General features: G+C 31.2%; 2 protein-coding genes across 5 annotated transcripts; both read left to right on the plus strand.

Moving 5' to 3' along the window:
• Positions 1–2,132: 2,132 nt before the first annotated feature.
• LOC140892966 (uncharacterized) lies at positions 2,133–5,995 on the plus strand. Of its 4 annotated transcripts, none has more exons than XR_012152961.1 (7): positions 2,133–2,355; positions 2,486–2,685; positions 3,081–3,160; positions 4,343–4,442; positions 4,516–4,570; positions 5,298–5,739; positions 5,841–5,995. XR_012152961.1 is itself a non-coding variant. In XM_073302026.1 (7 exons), the coding sequence occupies exons 3-6, from the start codon at positions 3,090–3,092 to the stop codon at positions 5,705–5,707; spliced, it is 468 nt and encodes a 155-aa protein (XP_073158127.1). In that variant the 5' UTR covers positions 2,133–2,355; positions 2,486–2,685; positions 3,081–3,089; the 3' UTR covers positions 5,708–5,739; positions 5,841–5,995. The 4 variants fall into 4 exon arrangements, 1 of the variants encoding a protein (XP_073158127.1); XR_012152959.1 differs by lacking the exon at positions 4,343–4,442 and having other exon boundaries at positions 4,505–4,570; positions 5,298–5,539; positions 5,626–5,739; XM_073302026.1 differs by lacking the exon at positions 4,343–4,442 and having other exon boundaries at positions 4,505–4,570; positions 5,298–5,546; positions 5,626–5,739.
• A 4,483-nt stretch (positions 5,996–10,478) lies between these two features.
• LOC140890300 (transcription factor DYT1) lies at positions 10,479–11,515 on the plus strand. The gene is made up of 4 exons (XM_073298062.1): positions 10,479–10,655; positions 10,827–11,027; positions 11,151–11,333; positions 11,438–11,515. The coding sequence occupies exons 1-4, from the start codon at positions 10,479–10,481 to the stop codon at positions 11,513–11,515; spliced, it is 639 nt and encodes a 212-aa protein (XP_073154163.1).
• The last annotated feature ends 6,807 nt before the right edge of the window (positions 11,516–18,322 follow it).

Genomic DNA, 18,322 nt, shown 5'->3' on the forward strand with positions numbered 1-18,322 from the left:
GTCGGTATATGGCGAATCCTGGACAAGAGCATTGAAGCACAGTTAAGAGGATCCTTAGATACATTAAGGATACCTCGAATGCTGCATTATGTTTTGGAGGATTAGATTTTACACTCAGAGGCTATGTGGATTCAGACTATGCAGGTGATCCAGATAAAAAAAAATCTACTACATGTTATGTGTTTACAATTGTAGGAGGTGCAGTCATCTGGGTTTCAAAACTGCAAACAGTTGTGGCATTATCTACAAAGGAGGCAGAATACATGACAGCTACTCAAGCTTGCAAGGAGGCAATATGGATTAAAAGGTTATTGGAGGAGCTTGGGCACAAACAAGAAAATATTCCTCTGTTTTGTGACAGTCAGAGTGCCTTGCACATTGCAAAGAATCCAGCCTTTCATTCCAGGACTAAACACATTGGAGTTCAATTTCACTTTGTACGAGAATTAGTAGAGGAAAGAAGTGTGGATATGCAGAAGATCCATACGAAGGATAACATAGCTGATATTCTGACCAAGCCAGTGAGCACAGAGAAGTTCGAATGGTGTAGATCCTCATGTGGCCTAGCAGAAACGTAAGCAGCGGGAATGGCAAGATTGAAAGAATGTGTGGAGATGTGTTTGATTCTCAATCAAATCTCCAAGTGGGAAAAATGTTGGCAAGTGGCATTAAATGCATGTGGACAACTCATGTTGGCAGCTGTGCAAAAGTTGAAACGTATGATGGCAAAAACAATTCAGAATTGAATTGTGTTTTTTGCGTTCAGACAAGAATCCCCTCCTATAAATAGATGCCTCTGCTCCTCATTTCCATCATCCCATTCTGAGTTTCTTCTTCAGATTAAATAACATTCAATACAATTGAGTGTGTTTCTATATATATTTATGAGATAGGTTTTCTCCTGTATTAAGAGAGTGAGTGTCTCTTTGGAAACACAGAGAGAGGTTGTAATTCTCCAAATATTATAGTGATCTTTTGGTCTTGCCCGTGGTTTTTACCCTAATAATTTTTGGGGGGTTTTCACGTAAATCTCGGTGTCTATTTATTCTTCAATTTCCATAGTTTTTATCTCGTGATGTCGCACCTGGGACCAATAGAAAAACAGAAAAAGTTTGAAAAACAATGATTCTTTTTTGGAAAATGAATTACCGCTTTTGTTTTTTTTAATGTCAAACATGGTTTTTTTTCCCTTTCAAAACGAAGCTAATGAGTTCCAAAGTAAATGTCAAATTTCTATTGATACCCCGGGAATATCCCTTGTTATCATCGAACTCAGGTCGAAGTGAAATGCTAGGGTAGGAAGGATGTAGAGCTTACGATGTCGGGAAATCAAGGTAAGGCAAGGGCCCGAAGCCAAATATCTGGCCTGAAAGGTTAGCAAGATAGAGTATAGGTAGTCAGATAACTAACGGAGATCTTAAGACTGGGTCAATCCTAAACCGACATCAACTATTACTCAAGAGCACGTCCTCCTCGGGTCGCCCCATTCTCGAGTACTTTCGTAGTACAAGCCACGATTCTTACTATTCGAGAATTTCAAAGAAATTGTTCTCTCCGGATCTTATTAATACCACACAAGCAAATATAACAGGGAGTATGTTCACTATATTCAAAATTACATATATTCTTTACATTTTTTCTCTAGATTTTCCAACATATACAATTTCCTTTTACGGACTTAAGATTGAGAGTGGTCACACCGGAAAATCTTTCGGCTCCCCGATAACGTGCTTTTGTTTGAGTGCATGCAGATTCATATATAGAAAATAGCAATCATCCACTACAACAAAAATGCTCAAACACAACACTTAAAAGACAACGCTTTTTGTAAAAAGTGTTGTTTTTTTTTAAAATTACAACGCTTTTAATGAAAATCATTGTCTATATATATTTTATATTCATCAAAGACAACGCTTTTAAAAAAAACGTTGTCTATTTGCGTTTTTTAAGGTCAAAGACAACGCTTTTAAAAAAGCGTTGTCTATAAACGTCTTTTTTCTATGTACAACAACGCTTTTTAAAAAGCGATGTAGATGAATTTTTTTTTAATAAAACTTAAATTACATCTACCCTTCACGTTGAAAAAATAAACCCAAAATCCCCAAACCCTTGTGCGGTTTCTCCCTCTCGTTTTTGCTCAACATTAGATTCCATCTTGCTCCTTTCCATCATTCGTCGATTTTTGCTGCTTAATCATGGATTTCCAATCTGATCCACGCTCTTGTAGTTGACGAACTTCTTCGCAGACCTTCCGGATTTCCTTGATCGGGTACGTGGCGACTCCGGCGACGCGGCTCGGTGGAAAGGTCGGCTACACTCTTCTTCTTTGTTGTGCTCCGGCGTGTACAGTAGTTGGTGTGTATTTATTTCTTTCTCGTTTGTTCTATCACATTATTTTTATTTTTATATTTTGCAATTTAATTAAAAATTTTGCGTTGAATAGGAATTGGGGTTTCTCTGATTTTTTAAATTCTTTTTCCCTTAGAGTCTCCGTTCCACGGATGCTACGCCTGAACCTCTCCCTGAGAAGGCCCAGCCTCTGTATCTCAGCCACCACAGATACGTCGGCGACACGCATTCTTTCGGGATCCCAGGAGAAGTGCCTGAAGGCTAACATACGTTCTTTTCACAGCTGTTACGGTGTCAAAAACCTGACACGTGAGCAGCTGTATCTCCATTATCTTGGTAATTGGTTCCTCCTCGTTGTTGTTTAAACTCTTTTCCCAGTAATTAATGCCGCCTATGGTACTCAAGTCCTCCTCCTCTTGCCAAGAAGTATTATATAAAGTTGTTCTTAAAAAAAGTATTTTGAATGTAGTACTGCTGCAGTTCCACTCCTTGCTTGGGCAGTTGATTTCAGGGGTGAACGAGGATGATATTTAGCTTTTACCATCTAAAGGATTTTTTTTCCCCTCCCATTAGTGTTTGTAGAGTGATTATGTTTTATTTTTAAAAAATCCCATCATAAGGCTGTACATTATGCTTATTATTATGCTAACTTTTACCCAATCTACTATTATTTGTTCATTCCCACTCCCCCTTACCGTAATATAGTTAATTCGTTTGCTTGCAATTCCCAGGCTCGGGAGATGGAGAATAAGAAAGAAGGAAGGCCAGGGGAAGCCAGAACTTCTCTAAGGCGTTCAGTGATGGATAATGGGTATGTTTTATTCATAAAGGTGTTGTACATAAATAAAGTATGTTGCTTTTGTTTATTTGAATTTGAATTTTTGAGTTGTCATATCTGGTTAATAACTTTGAGAGTAGTTACGTTCAACTCTGTAGATGTGGCAAGCCCTTATCGGTGAGGAAGTTTATATGATGGAAGAAAATGACTTATCATTTTAAATATTTAAGTTTATATTCCTAGAATGATTAAAGATCCTCTTAAAGAGAAATTTCACTAAATAAAAAATACCCATACCCACGTCCTCATTGGATGGTTACTGGTTACATATTTTGTTGCATCATTGAAAACTTTAGTCGCATTTTATATAATTAGCCATTTATATCTTTCATCTCTAAAGTTTTTGTTCCCTCTTTCCCAGTATTTGGTTGTAGAAAATAAAAAAAGCATTGCTCTTATGCTTCAGTAGTTAGTAATGCTTTTGTGATCCACTTAAATTGAAATGAATAAAATACATGTTTAATTTTGTTTTGAGTAAATACAATTACAACTGTAAATGCCAAATGACTCGAATCATATGAGAAATTATTGAATAAAATTAATTTATATGACTGTATCTTTTGGATCGATGAAAAGCTATGAGGAGGTGAAATGTATTTGGGGGAAGAGAATGAAAATGAGGATATCGTTTGTTTGCTTGGTTATCTCGTCTTTTGCAGTTGGAGAACCTAGACATGATACATGTGAATCTGAGCATAGGAATGATATCCAAGGGCTGAGGAATCAATTTTTTAGATTTCCCTATTTTTAATTTTTGTTTTTACATTGAATATATTGATACCTATATTATTTGTTTTCTTTAGTAATCATTTTAGTGCAATCTAATGCAGATGCACTAAACATAAATATGTGTAGGATTTGAAAATTTCATGATTTTAAATATTCTTGTAAAGGCATTTTGAAGTTGTGTTTTTAAGGATGTGTTCATAGATTTGGTCCATGCCTTTAAGTCGAAACTAACATGAAGTTATGTTTAAATGAGTCAAAACAAAATTCCATATTCAATTTCTTGTTTTTCCTTTGTGTCTTGCTGCCTTTTACATCCTCATTCATGTTAAATTCCTTTACTTCATCATATAAAGTAAAACGATATTTAGAATATCATAATGTTGTAAGTTTCTCTATGTCAATGTATCTTCCTTTACTGTCATGCAGCCGTTATTAACTTTGGTTACTTGGTGATTGCAAAGTGCTCAAACAATGCGTCTTGGATCTGATCCGAGTTCGAGATCTGTGTAATATATTTCGAGGAAATGTATGTGAGAATCACGATTTATTTTTTGTGGAGTAGCAGTGTTGATTTTTCTTACTTCTCAGCTTTTCCGCAGTGGAATGGGCTTTAAGCATATGGGCATTTCAATCTCAAGGTGTTCGGGAAAACAGGTACTTTTCTCGGATTTTTCTTACTTCTCGTACTTTCTTTGAAACCATGCGAGTCGAGTTCGAATCAGATATAGGAATTACAATTGTACTGCCTGGATTAGTTGAGAGTCGGAGATGGCCAAGGGAAAAATCCTTTCAAAAGATGGGAAAATGGTAGTGGACCAAGAAATGCTAGATGGAAGGCTCCAAGCTACACATATTAATAAAATGGCCTAATTAATTAGTGTTTACATATGTGTATTGTATGTATCAAATTTTGTTTTTTATCTATGTTTCAAGGACATTTTGAAAAAGAAAAAAACAAAAACAAAAGCAATTAACCGAGGTCATATTTCAACCTTTCCATTTTTTTAATTGGAATCGCTATAGGGAGCAAATTTCTTTCTGTTTTAGTCAAGTTTGGACAGTATGAGATCTTGTCAAATGATTAAGGTTGTGTTTGAGTTCCTTTCTTTCTTTTTTTTGTGTGTTTATTTTTTGTATTGAAAATGGCAAAAATAAAAAGAGTGGTACGAAAGTAATGTGTATGTGGAGAAATTAATGGGGCAAATTGTGTTTGGATTACGTTTGTTTTTAGGATTTTGTTGAAAAATGTACAAGAAGGTATGAAATCCATTTTTAGGAAAACAAAATTTAATGCCAATGTATTTTCAACATGAATATTAATTTCAAATATATATTTAAGACCAGACATCCTTCACCTGTGGATGAATCCATTCCTTTGCAGACCAAGAACAACTCTAGCATCAGTAATTGAAACCTATATACATCCGTTCATTTCAAGACTGGAGTACAGCGGTCTAGTACCAATCCTGATCGGCGGATCCGAGCCCCTATCAGCAGTGCTTCTGCAGCTAAGCTCCGAAGGCTTGAAACTAACAAGTGTTCCTGTGCCTAAGCAAACGAGAAATGCTTCATTCCCCCACCACATCCTGCAAGGCAGGACTCGAACTCCGAATGCGTCATCGAGTAATATGTATACAAGAGGCGGATTTCTTGAAAATGGCTAATACAAGCATTGAGGTGATATATTTGTATGCTTATTTTAATTTCAGGTGGCAGCTGTTTCTGGAGATGCTCGTCATGCATTGGAGATTAGTCGGAGAGCCGCAGAAATTGATGATTATCATGCGCTAAAAGCTTGCCACTATCCAACTCAAACACTGCAGGTAAGGCACTAAGGCTTTTGCGCAAATGCATTCAAATTGCTTTAATATTTGTATTCATATTTGTTTTATGTTTGTTTGTTTTTATTTTTAATAATTTACAGTATGGAGATACAAATTAAAAGATAAGAGATTGTAGCGGATTTTATGAAAGCTCGGGGACATGTGCTGAAGGGAAGAATCAAAGTTTTTCGAGATTAATGCATAGTTTTTCCCTAGTGTTCATTGATTTAGAATTCAATTATTTTTTATATTTGAATGATTTATAATATTGGACGATTGTATATTAGAATTCGATTATTTTTATATTTGAATGATTTATAATATTGAAAGACTCTATATTAAATTTTATTTTACAAATCCTTGAATTTAGAATGATTTATAATATTGAAAATTTGTGAATTTAAATTTTTTTTTTTGTTTTTTATTTGAACAAAGACAACGCTTTTTTAAGCGTTGTTGTTTTTGAAAAAAAACAACAACGCTTTTTATAAAAGACAATGCTTAAAAATCGTTGTTTTTTTTTAGATACGACAACGCTTTTTCTGCGTTGTCTTTGAGCGTGGTCTTTTACAACACTGGCTACGACAACGCTTTTCGGGGACATTAACAACGTGGAAAAAGCGTTGTCTTTAGCCGTTTTTCTTGTAGTGATCCGATCACTTGGCTATCACCTATCCGAACTCTCCTATTATTTGCCCGAGCAGTCGTCCCCGACTACGCGATTTTTCCCGGACACAATAATCTATTTTTGTGAAATTTCCAAAAACACCCGTTTTCGAAATGGGATATATTCGACATTCATATCAAATTACTTTTCATAATATGACTTTCATGTATGTACTTGCTTAGATTAGGAGACGGACCATCGGAAGCCAAGTTGATAACTTCAGTTTAGGAAAGAGGTCCCATCGAAAGCCAAATTGATAATCTCATCAGACAAACTTCTGAATGGGTTCAAGTTTGAGTATGGAATTGAAGAAATATATGATCAATCAGTGGCGTACTTGAAGGGAAAAGGGGATTACTTTGTGATTGAAGATTAACCAGATTATGCATATCTATCCATTTGCAACAATGAAAACTAATGCAAAATTCAACTAAACTTCAATCAGTATGAAAGATGCTGATCAATAAATGTCAAATAAAGTCAAGAAGTTTTTATTCAGTTCTGCTACAATGGATAACTCGGGCAATGATCAGGAATAAAAAAACCACAAAAATTGTTCCTTGAAGTTCTTGAACTACAAAAGAAGAACAAAGATACCAAATCATGCTAGTTTAAGTTTATAAAGACAATAATCATTTGTCTTCCCCATTTGAACAATCTTTGTAGCCTCTACAATTCTAGAGACCTTCAACAAACTATCTACCACCTTTTGCAACACCCCTGAGTCAACAAGACACTTTCTCTCAAACAACTCATTGCAAAGCTCGAAGCACCAATCATAATCTCCATGGTCGCAAGCAAACGAAAGAACTGCCCCAACCAATGCTCTATCTGGTACACAATCACATCTAGCCATTTTTGAATACCACTTTTTCACCTCATTCATGTTTCCCTCATTACAATACCCTCTGATTATAGCCGTATAAGTAAAAAAATCGAGCTTTATTCCATTTTGACCCATTTCATTGATCAATTTGCCTGCTTCATCAAACTTTTTCTCATTGACCAACCCAACAAGCCTTGCATTATAACTTCTAATATTCGGAATTAAGTTCCATTTAACCATTTGCTTCCACATATTTTCGCCATCACCAAACCTTTTATCCTCGTACAGCCTATTAAGAAGAGTATTGAACGTGATCAAATCTGGGTTCACTCCACTTTTTCTCACCATGTCATCAAAAAGAGCCAACCCTCTCTCCACCTTCCCCATTTCACAAAACCCTTTAATCACAATGTTATATGAAACCACGTCCGGCTTCACCTTCCACTTTATCTCCATATCCTTGAAAATATCCTCAATTTCATCGTACTTTCCAGCATTAACGCATGCGGACAAAAGTGCATTCACAGACTTCACAGTTCTCTCACAATTCCTCTCCGGCATTTCATCGAACACTTTCTTGGCACAATCGAACATGGCTGATTGGCCATACAGCTTGATGAGCCTGACATTGAAGTTCTCTTTGGAGACGTCATGCTTGAACTCCTTTTGGTGTTCGAGAATCTCTTGAATCCATCGGAAGCGTTTCGCGGAAGCTAGGCGGCGTACGGTTGTCTCATATATTCCTGCCTTGGCGCGGAAGCGGTCAGAAGTGGAGTAGCGCTTGAATTTTTGGACAAGTCTTTTGAGATCCCGTTCTTTGTAGAGGTCCTCGGAAAGAGATTTGATCGAGGGGGACTCGAATGTGGCTGCGGCGGAGAAACTACGGCGGAGCAGAGAAGAAAGGGAGGACATTGGGCGGCTGCTGAGTGCTGGGGGTTTTGACTTTTGACCAAAGGAAGATTAATCAAACACTGACCGTCTGACCCTTCTTCGCCTCTAATCCCATACAATAATCGTATGGTATGATACCTCAAAATTTATTTATTTTGATTTTTTAATTTCTCTTTCTAATTATTCAGATAAATTTAAAATTTTTAATTTAATATAATATCTCATAAAATTTTTATGGTGTTTGCAAAAGATTATGCTTTAATCAATAAGTTATTAGATTTATAGTGGCAAATAATGAGAAAAATAAAGTGAAGAGATAAAGGTTGTCATTTGATGGTGTGAATGAATGTAAAGATATATATTTTTGGATTAAATAAAAAAAATTGAGAGTAAAAGTGACCAGAAACATTTTCATTTATTTATTCAAAAACATAATCACTGTGTTTTGGATTTGAATTAAATTATGTAGAAGTTGTCTCGAATTTTGGGGTTGAAAAACGTAAAAACTATCAATCTTTTAGTGGATCGAAAATGAATTATCAGCTTTGTTTTTCAAAACAAAGCTAATGAGTTCCAAAGTAAATGACCAATTTCTATTTTTGTGAAATTTCCTGAAACACCCGTTTTCCGCAAGGGGATATATTCGATATTCATATCAAATTAATTTTCATAATATGACTTTTATGTATGTACTTGCTTAGATTATTAGAACTGGATATTGATTTTGGTCTTCGAATATTATTAGGTACCGCTTGGTAGATATGATGGGATAAATAATATATAAATAAGTAATATAATGTAATAAAAATAAATAAAAAATGATAGTGAATATAATATTTGATTTGATTGATGGATTATAATTTATTGATTTGATTGATAAAATTTTATATTAAAAATGACAAATTACTATTTTACCCTTTTAACAATAAATAAAATATGAATAATATTATTTATAAGGGATAATATATTAATTTAAATTAAATGATTTGATTGATGTAATAAGATAAATAATTGATGATTTGATTGATGTAAAATAAATTAATAGATGGATAAATAATATGATGAGAAGAACGTGGAATTTGATAGGATAAGTTATACACATATTAATAATATAGGCTATCAAACGGAGCCTAAAGTTTTAGAAATCAATATGTCAAATAAATAAAATAATAATTAAAAAAAGTTCACCAACATTAATACAACAACAACAAAGGTATTTTTCTTGTGTGGCGTCTCGCGGATGATACTGCCAACTTAATCTATATATAAAGTAAAAGTGATCATCTGGCATAAAAAGTAAATTTTTCATGGTCTAGTTGAATATGAGATCCGCATTACAAAATTAAGCTGTGAGACGATCTAACAAGAGGTTTTGTGCAACAATAAATAACACTTCAATAATGAAAAAATGGATCAATAAAAAAATGGATAAATAAAAAAAAACCTGGAGATTAATAATAATAATAATAATAATAATAATAATAATAATAATAATAATAATGAGAAAAGCTGTCTGTAGACTGTACTTGCCCATTTCAACAGAAGTAACAAATCGAAGATTATAGTTAGAAACTCACTGGTACAGCTGAGTTAGCATCAGCTCACGAATCACATTTGATATTATTACTTTTATCACATTTATTAATATATAGTAATTGAAATACTATGGTATTTTTACTTATTTCTATATATATTGGTAGCTTGCATATATTATTTTAGTGTTTAAGTTCATAAAATAAATTCTTTTTTTTAATCATTTTGTTAGAATATTTTGATCGTTATAAACTAATTTAATTAAAACATTATTTAACATTATCACATTGATATATAGTCATTGAAATACTATGGTATTTTTACTTATTTCTGTATATACTGATAGCTTGCATATATTATTTCAGTGTTTAAATTTTATAAAATAAATTCTTTTTTTATCATATTAACTGTTAGAATATTTTGATCATGATAAACTAATTTAAAAAAAAAACATTATTTAACATTAAAATAATTATATATATATATATATGTCATTCCTTATTTGACAGAACGTCTAAAATATAAAATATCTTAATAATAATAATAATAATAATAATAATAATAAATAAAGCAGCCAATTCTCACTGTATCTGTCATGCTAAAAGATGCCTCTCAACTCCCAAAGCCACTGGTATGTTGACTGGATGCTTAACCAACTGCAACAAGAAGATTCCCACCTCTCACCATTTATATAATTAAACAAACTAGATTAAATAAACAAAAACAAAGGGTCCAATCTTGTGAAAAACGCTTATATATACAAATTAAAGCCTCTTTCTCCTCTCCCAATCCATTTTCAGCTTAACAAATATATCCCCATTAATGGAACAACTAGAGCCATTTACTTACAATCATGAAGACAACATTAAAAATCTCAATACTTATCAAGATCATGACCGAAAATTCAAATCCAAGAACCTCGAAGCCGAACGCAGACGCCGCAAGAAACTCAGTGATCGCCAACTTGAGCTACGATCTCTAGTCCCGGTCATCACCAAGGCAAGAAACAATATTAATTTTTCCATATCCGGACAATATTATATAATTATATATCGTCAAGCAACAACATGTACATGATATATCATATATGTATAACATAAAATCTAATCGCGGGTCAACTTGAACATACATTATTAATCGATATATATAACGATTTACCGTTTGATTTAGATGAATAAAGCAACCATAATCACTGATGCCATAGCTTACATTGAAGACCTAACTAAATGTGTGGACCATCTCACCGACCAACTACTCCAAATGGACAAGGAAACTGATTGTGTACTTGGAGAAAACATGAAACCTGATGGGGAGACTACTACTAGTACTGCAGCCATTGAAAAAGACATCATCAACAATTGGGGAATAACAGTATCACTCTTCATTAATTAATCTTCAACATTGATTAATTCCGGGTTGTTGTAATTAGTTTTCAATAATATTCTTTCACGAGTCGGATTTAATAAAATGTGTATGTTTCAATCTACGTCGCAGAAACCCGAAGTTCACGTGATCAAAGTCGACGGAGGGAGGCTATGGATAAAGATGGTTTTCGAGAAGAAGAAGAGAGGGGGGCTAACTAAAGTGATCGAAGCCATGGCTGTGCTCGGATTCGACCTCATCGATACCAGCGTTACCACGTCCAAAGGAGCTGTTCTCTTTACTACATTTCTGGAGGTACTATATATATACAATATAGAACACATTATAAATGGTTCATATAATATTAATGTATGCTGAAATTAAATACATTTTCGACGCGCAAAAAAAAAATAAACTAGGTTATTTGTGGCGGGACGATGCTGCCGGATGCTGCCCGGATCAAGGAATTCTTGTTCGAGGTGGTCAGGAATATCTGAATACGTTTCTTGGAGATGGGTACTTGATTTATATACAGGTTTTGGGGTAGTACTAGTGGATTTATGAGATTTTATTTGGGGGAGCAACCTCTAGATATTTTTTTTTTTAAGTTTTATTAGTCAAACAATTTGAGCAACCTGTATGTTTTTTTATAAAGTTTTATTAGTCAAACAATTTGAAAAGCGCTCTATATATGTCCCGTTTGCTTGTCAGTAGGAATGATTATGACTCAGTTGCACTTACGACGATAAATCATCTTGTACTTGTTGAAAGTGACTTGATTTCTCCCCTTAACAGAAAAGTATTGTACAAGAGTTTTCATACATATATACATGCATATATATATATATATATATATATATATATATATATATATAAACCAAAAATATCTCTATAAAATTACAAAAATACATAATTTTTATTTAATAAGAAAATATAATAAATTTTTTGTTTTATCTATAACTATCATATCAAAATAAAATATTCTTTTTATCGATACGTTTTAAATAAATTATCATAGCACCTCTAACATTAAGAAAATATTATAAAAACTCTATTTTTAATTTTTTTTTTCTATTTTGATATGATCTCTTGAGTTTCACAAAATATTATTTATAGAGTGTTAAACATATTAAAAACAGTTTATAAGCTCCTAGATCTAATTATGACTGATTTAGGAACTTATAAGCTTTCATTATTTTATTTTAAAATAAGCTATCAAAATGTTTGGATAAAATTATTTTAAACAACTTAATAATGTTAACATATTTGGAATTATAAGATCTTTTTATTTTTAAAATTACCAAAAAAGATATTTGTTATAAAGATAATGTAAATAATTATTATACATATACGAAAATAGTTTAGAATATATCTATATTAAATAAATAAAACTATGTTATATTTTAATTTATAAAACTGATATTATTTGGAAATTTTAAGATTATAAGCTGTCAAACAAGTTATTTTCACACTTTATAAACATTTTGTAAAAAAAAATTATCAAACAAATTTTAACAGTTTATAAGCTCTAAAATATCTTCTAGAAAGTTTATAAACTCATCCAACACCTCTTAGCCAATACATATACATGTTGTGGTATAGTATCTTCATGGCTTTAGTTCTTTTTCTTTTCTTTCTTTTTTTTTTTGGTTTAATACAAAAGCATGGTTGTGGAGAGACCGAGCTCGTAGACCACCGGCTCACCTGTCCGTCCATTTAGCGAGACCTGAATTCGAGTCATGTTCACTTTCATTGGTAAATTTATGGAACTCGTGATTGGATTATAAATTTTGGATTAGTCAATGGGCTATTTTGTTTATGTTATAAGGACATATTGGACCCTAATCAAGAACTTATAATTTTTCAAATTAAAGAGCCCATTTGTATCGCACCTTAAAGATGAGACTTGTTTTCAGCTCTTTAAAAGTGAATCAAAACCTTTATATATTTCAGAATATATTTACAAGTTATACTTATGACTTGGATTTAAAATTTTCTTTTATTGTGTTGCCTCCACATCCACTACGTACGATGCACATATTTATTTTTTTTTAAAGGTAACGATGCACATATTTATATTGTTATAAATTAAATATGTACAAATATGTGTGGATGATAAATCAAATATATGTGAGAAACAACGTATATACGTTCCGATATTAACGTTCAAATTTCAAATCACACATGTTCCATGTGTAAATCTATAATCTCTATTCTATCTATTCTCTATCTATTTTCTATTATAAAAGATGAGTAGGTTATAGTAACTACCTTGATGATACCAAAATAATTTATTCCAAAATTACCCTTTTCTATCCAATATTTCACTTAAAAACTTTTCACTAATTTCATGATTTGCTTTAAAAAAACTTTTCTTTTATACACACAAAGCGTGTGCATTTTTCAATAGTATATATAAAAAATCGACCTATTAGACAAAAAATGACACCATCTTTGTTTCTTTTTCTTTTTGCCAAAGTTGTTCTTTTTTTATATAGATATTACACTTCGCCTTTTCTTTTCTTTTGGTTTTTTTTATTTCGACATTTTAAATTGCAATTTAATACTCGGTGAAATTTACAACTATGATAGTACTTCTATTTGAATATCAAATTTATTAAAAAAAATTATACAAGCACGCAATACGTACAAGCCAATATACTATTATTAATGATAAATCCCAAGCATAGAGGTTTAAGAACGTCTTTAACATGTGATAGAAAAGAGGTGTGGTAGTTTAATTTGACGGAAAACTGAATAAGAATTTGGGAATAATTAATTAAATTTGTAACATGTTGTTTCATATTTTTTTTTAAAAAAAAAAAAAAAGAGTTATGAGTGATATTTATGAAATTTTAAAAATATTTCGCCAATGTATAATTTTAACGGATAATATAGATTCTGGAAAAATATTAATTTGTTTTTTCCCAATACAGTTTAAAATTACCCGGCTTAATAAGCTCAAATTTTCAAGACAGGGATTAGATGTATAAGTCATAGCTTGTAGCACCACATACGTCACATAAATTGACAAAGAGTCAAAGACTATTATATATTTATAAATTTAATTTCTTTTTGAGGATATTATATACTTAATCAAGATGGAATTGGAGGCAGACTTACAAGATTAGGTAAAAATTCATAGACGAAGATCAAGAAAGTGACTAGATTTGATACGAGATGATGTTTAGTCTAATCGGATTAATGATTTGACTTTTATAAAGCGTGTAAACTACTATTTTCTTAAATTTATAAAATAGTACTTATTATTTGACCCAATCTCTAATATTTTATAAAGTCGTCCAACTCTAAAGCTTAAATAAGTACGCTATAAAATAAGATTGATGATATATTTTGAGCAGTGTTTTAAAAAAATTTGATTAAACATCGCTAAATTTCATTTAAGCTTGAAGTTTTTTTAAAATGATTTGTTTCGACCATGAGCAATAAAAAAAAGGTCAAACATAAGTTGACCATATTATATGTCATTAAATACGCTTAAATATGACTTTTTCTAAAATCAAAATTGATTAATAAGACGAAAAAAGATCACAAATTAGCGATTTTATTATTAGAGGGTATTTGGGAGAGTTTTTAAGCTCTTAAAAAATAGCTTTTAAGCTGTTTTAGAGCTTTAAAGCTCTCCGAATCTGTTTAGTAAATTTTTTTAGAAACAACTTATAAGCAGTCAAAATAATTTGTTTGACAGCTTATAAGAAGTTTTGAAAAAAGTAAGGGAGTAGGTTTTTTTTTCAAAAAGATCTTATTTTAACATTCTATATCTCTAAAATATCCTTAAATATTTTAATAAATCTCCATCATATCATCCACCTATTAAATATTAAATATTATTTTTTAAAAAAATTTCAAATCACATAAATTTTTCTAAAATAAAAATATAATAACAATGTTATTTTTTAATATATGTTTATTTTAAAACTATTTTCATATATGTATAACTCGAAACATTATTTTCATATAATTATATTTGGTAATTTCAACAATAAAAAGATCTTATAATACCAAACACATCAACATCTTTAAGTTATTTAAAATAATTTTATCCAAACACTTTAACAGCTTATTTTTAAAATAAGTTCTAACAGTTTATAAGCTCGTAAAACAGCTTTTAAGCTCTAGGAGCTTATAAGTTCTTTTTAATAAGTTTAGTCAAACACCCTCTTAGTAAGTGATGCTAGCAATGTTAGAAATGTGCAATCTTGGATGATTAATTGTAGATGATGAGAATGCAGTACATATTGAGGGATATATATTAAAGCATTTGTTGGACATCCTCTTTTTCTTTTCATTTCTCGTTTTTCGAAATCTTTTGATCTCCTTTTGCTTACAATGCTCTCATTGCTGAAATTTTTTATTGAATTTTGAATGTCTTTAATTACAAATGTTAACATTCCATATTTTATCTCAATCATTTTGTTGCATATTTTTCTTTATTTATTCATCTGATTGAAAATTTGCATCAGTGTAATTTTTGAACATCTTTAATTTAATGTGAGACGTGTCATCCATAATTTTTCTATACTTATTTTTTTGATTTATTAACTAACTCGTAGTAGATTGATTAACATAGATATATTTACAGACTTCAATAATGTTTAAATAATATCAATCTTATAGTTTTGATAAAAACAATTGAAGATATTCATCTCCAACTCTTGTAAAAATATTTCTTCGTTAATTGTAACATCATCTCATAAAATATTGTTATAGTTTTCAGATTTTTTGAGGAGAAAAAATAGTTATTTTTTTTAATTTGAAATTTTACATAAATTATATGTGTGTGTTGGTTTGTTATTTATTTATCATTTTGGATTAAAACTTGCCTCCATATGAATTGATTTATTTCAACACCGATGTGTAATTTAATATATATATATATACATATATATATAAATAACGTTTAAAAATATGATATTTTGTTATATTTATGAATTCATGATATAATTATTTAGTTCAATAGGTCTTTACGCAAATTAAAATAAATAAGATTTTTTGTTGAAAAAATATGTGATTACATCCAAAAACAAATAAAAATTAAAATATTTTGGTGTTTCAATCTTTTAAGAAACTGGATAAGTATTTAATTTAATTAAAATTTTTGTGAAAAAAATATGTTCATTTTATCTACAAGAAAATAAAAACTAAACTATTTTGATATTTCAATCTTTTTGGAAACTATAACTTTATTTAATATGCACACATTATCAATTTTGACCTTATCATAATAATTGATTTTACAAAATTATCCTCATTGAATTTATCAAGTGTATGCTAACCAAGGACAAAGTTGAAAATACACAATGAAAAACTTTGACCTTGATTCACACTTTTATAATTGATTGATGATGATGATATATATTTTTATTCATCATTGTCTACATAAAGATAAGGTAAGACATAATAATAATGAAAATAATAATAATAATTAATAAAAGTAAAATAAATAAATAAATAAATGTAGGTGACGAAGAGCAGGTCCAACTCACCTCCCAACTCCATCATTATTTCTTAATCGGACCAAACGTGTGGATTGGTTTTCGGGCCCAAGTCCTTATGACCCATTTCTTAAGATTTGACCCATCTACTCACTAACTTGCTCCATTTATGATGTTGTTATGAGCACGTCATGGTCTTCATAAGCGGCCCCACACAACCTATCCACAAACATAAACCATTTTATTTTTATTTTTTTTCAAAAAAAAATTTTTCAAAAAAAAAATAAAAATAAAACACATTTTTTTAAATAACATTTTTTCCCTTATTATCGATTGTATCGTATCATGAACGATGATACAGCGCAAAATCTGGAGGTCTAGCTGAATAAAAATATCGGTATTAACTATTGAGAACAGAGACGTAAACGAATCAAGTTGGTTTGCGAACTTTTCGAGCCGACTCAAAAAATATTTGATTCGTATTCGAATTTATCGAATTCGAGGCGAATTCAAACATGTTCGAACTTTAATACGTAATATCGATTACTTAATTTGGCATTTCACTTGTGGAATTACGGTCTTCGTTAATGAAATTATTGTCAACTGCCATTACACGTGTTATCTGAACGTAATATGATACATATGTTATTATATTTTCTAAAAATTATATATTATTAATGTAATTTCAATGACAGAGAAATAACAAAAAAAAATATTAAAATACGTATTAAATAGTTTGTACTAGTTGAGCAGTTAGTTTAAAAAATTAGAGAGAGAGAGAACTGCATTGTAGAAAAAGAATTATTAAGGAGAGTGAAAGAAGAACGGATATTGGAGGAATTGTATAAAAAAAAAACATAACTAACATAACGATTAAAAATTGGAAATCTCTTGTGAGAAAGTCTAATGTGTTCATATCTTTTATACGAGTTGATTTGAATTAGATTTAGAGTGAAAATTAATATTTTTAATGGTAGGTATTCTTGTGAGAGTTAGATTAGAGGTGTTTAAATAGACTAGCAGGACGTGCCGGCTCACAACCAGTCGCAACCCATCATTAGGCGGTGCGGGCGGCCCACCTTTTAGACGGGTTGAGAAAATACCAACCCAACCCACCTATTTTAGGTGGAGGGATGGACGGGCCAACCCAGCGGGCCTACGTATAATTTAACTGATTTTGGTGGGCCAACTCGCAACCCACCACCACTAGACGGAACGGGGCGGAGTGGACCGGTCCACTTTTTAGGCGGGTTGGAAAATTATCAACCCAATCCACCTATTTTGTATGGAAGGGTGGGCCAACCTGAAGGGCCTAGCCCATTTTGACACCTCTATATGAGACTGATTTATTCGATTCATATATAGTGTAAAAAAAACTATTTTTAGAAAAATAATAATTTTCAGGGTTGGGTTAGGAGACTAATCCATTTAACAAAATTAATATATGAGAAGATTTCATCTCACAAAAGTTTTTTTTGTCTAGTTTTGACACAACTGGTCGGAAAATTCAAGGGTGTGAGATGGTCTCAAAGGAGCTCATAAAACTATTGTGAGACCAATTTTTATTAAACGAATTTCTAACTCGACTCAACTCATAAAAAAATGTTATTTTTGTATCAAAAATATAATTTTTTTTTAGCTCTATGCATAAATCGGATAGCAAAGGAGAACTACCCTAAGAATTGTGCATAAATATTTTTTTAAGAAAAGGTGAGAAGAAAAACTAGATGTCAACTTATTTTAGAGTACATGAGTCAAGAAGTCATACGTTAGTGACTTGTTATTTCGAGGATGACTTCTTTTTAGGTAGAAATCGAGCTTACAAAATTTCAAATGTCAATTATGGCC

This window comes from Henckelia pumila, chromosome 3 (assembly GCF_033568475.1).
Source record: "Henckelia pumila isolate YLH828 chromosome 3, ASM3356847v2, whole genome shotgun sequence".
Taxonomy (NCBI): domain Eukaryota; kingdom Viridiplantae; phylum Streptophyta; class Magnoliopsida; order Lamiales; family Gesneriaceae; genus Henckelia; species Henckelia pumila.

What these genes read in the sequence shown, in the direction of transcription:
- LOC140892966 (XM_073302026.1), top strand. Translation starts at nt 3,090, where the DNA reads ATGGAGAATAAGAAAGAAGGAAGGCCAGGGGAAGCCAGAACTTCTCTA. An exon ending in CAAGGTGTTCGGGAAAACAG is followed by an intron (nt 4,571 to 5,297) that starts GTACTTTTCTCG and finishes ATTCCTTTGCAG; the next exon opens with ACCAAGAACAACTCTAGCAT. An exon ending in AATGCGTCATCGAGTAATAT is followed by an intron (nt 5,547 to 5,625) that starts GTATACAAGAGG and finishes TTTTAATTTCAG; the next exon opens with GTGGCAGCTGTTTCTGGAGA.
- LOC140890300 (XM_073298062.1), top strand. Translation starts at nt 10,479, where the DNA reads ATGGAACAACTAGAGCCATTTACTTACAATCATGAAGACAACATTAAA. An exon ending in TAGTCCCGGTCATCACCAAG is followed by an intron (nt 10,656 to 10,826) that starts GCAAGAAACAAT and finishes CGTTTGATTTAG; the next exon opens with ATGAATAAAGCAACCATAAT. An exon ending in TCAACAATTGGGGAATAACA is followed by an intron (nt 11,028 to 11,150) that starts GTATCACTCTTC and finishes TCTACGTCGCAG; the next exon opens with AAACCCGAAGTTCACGTGAT.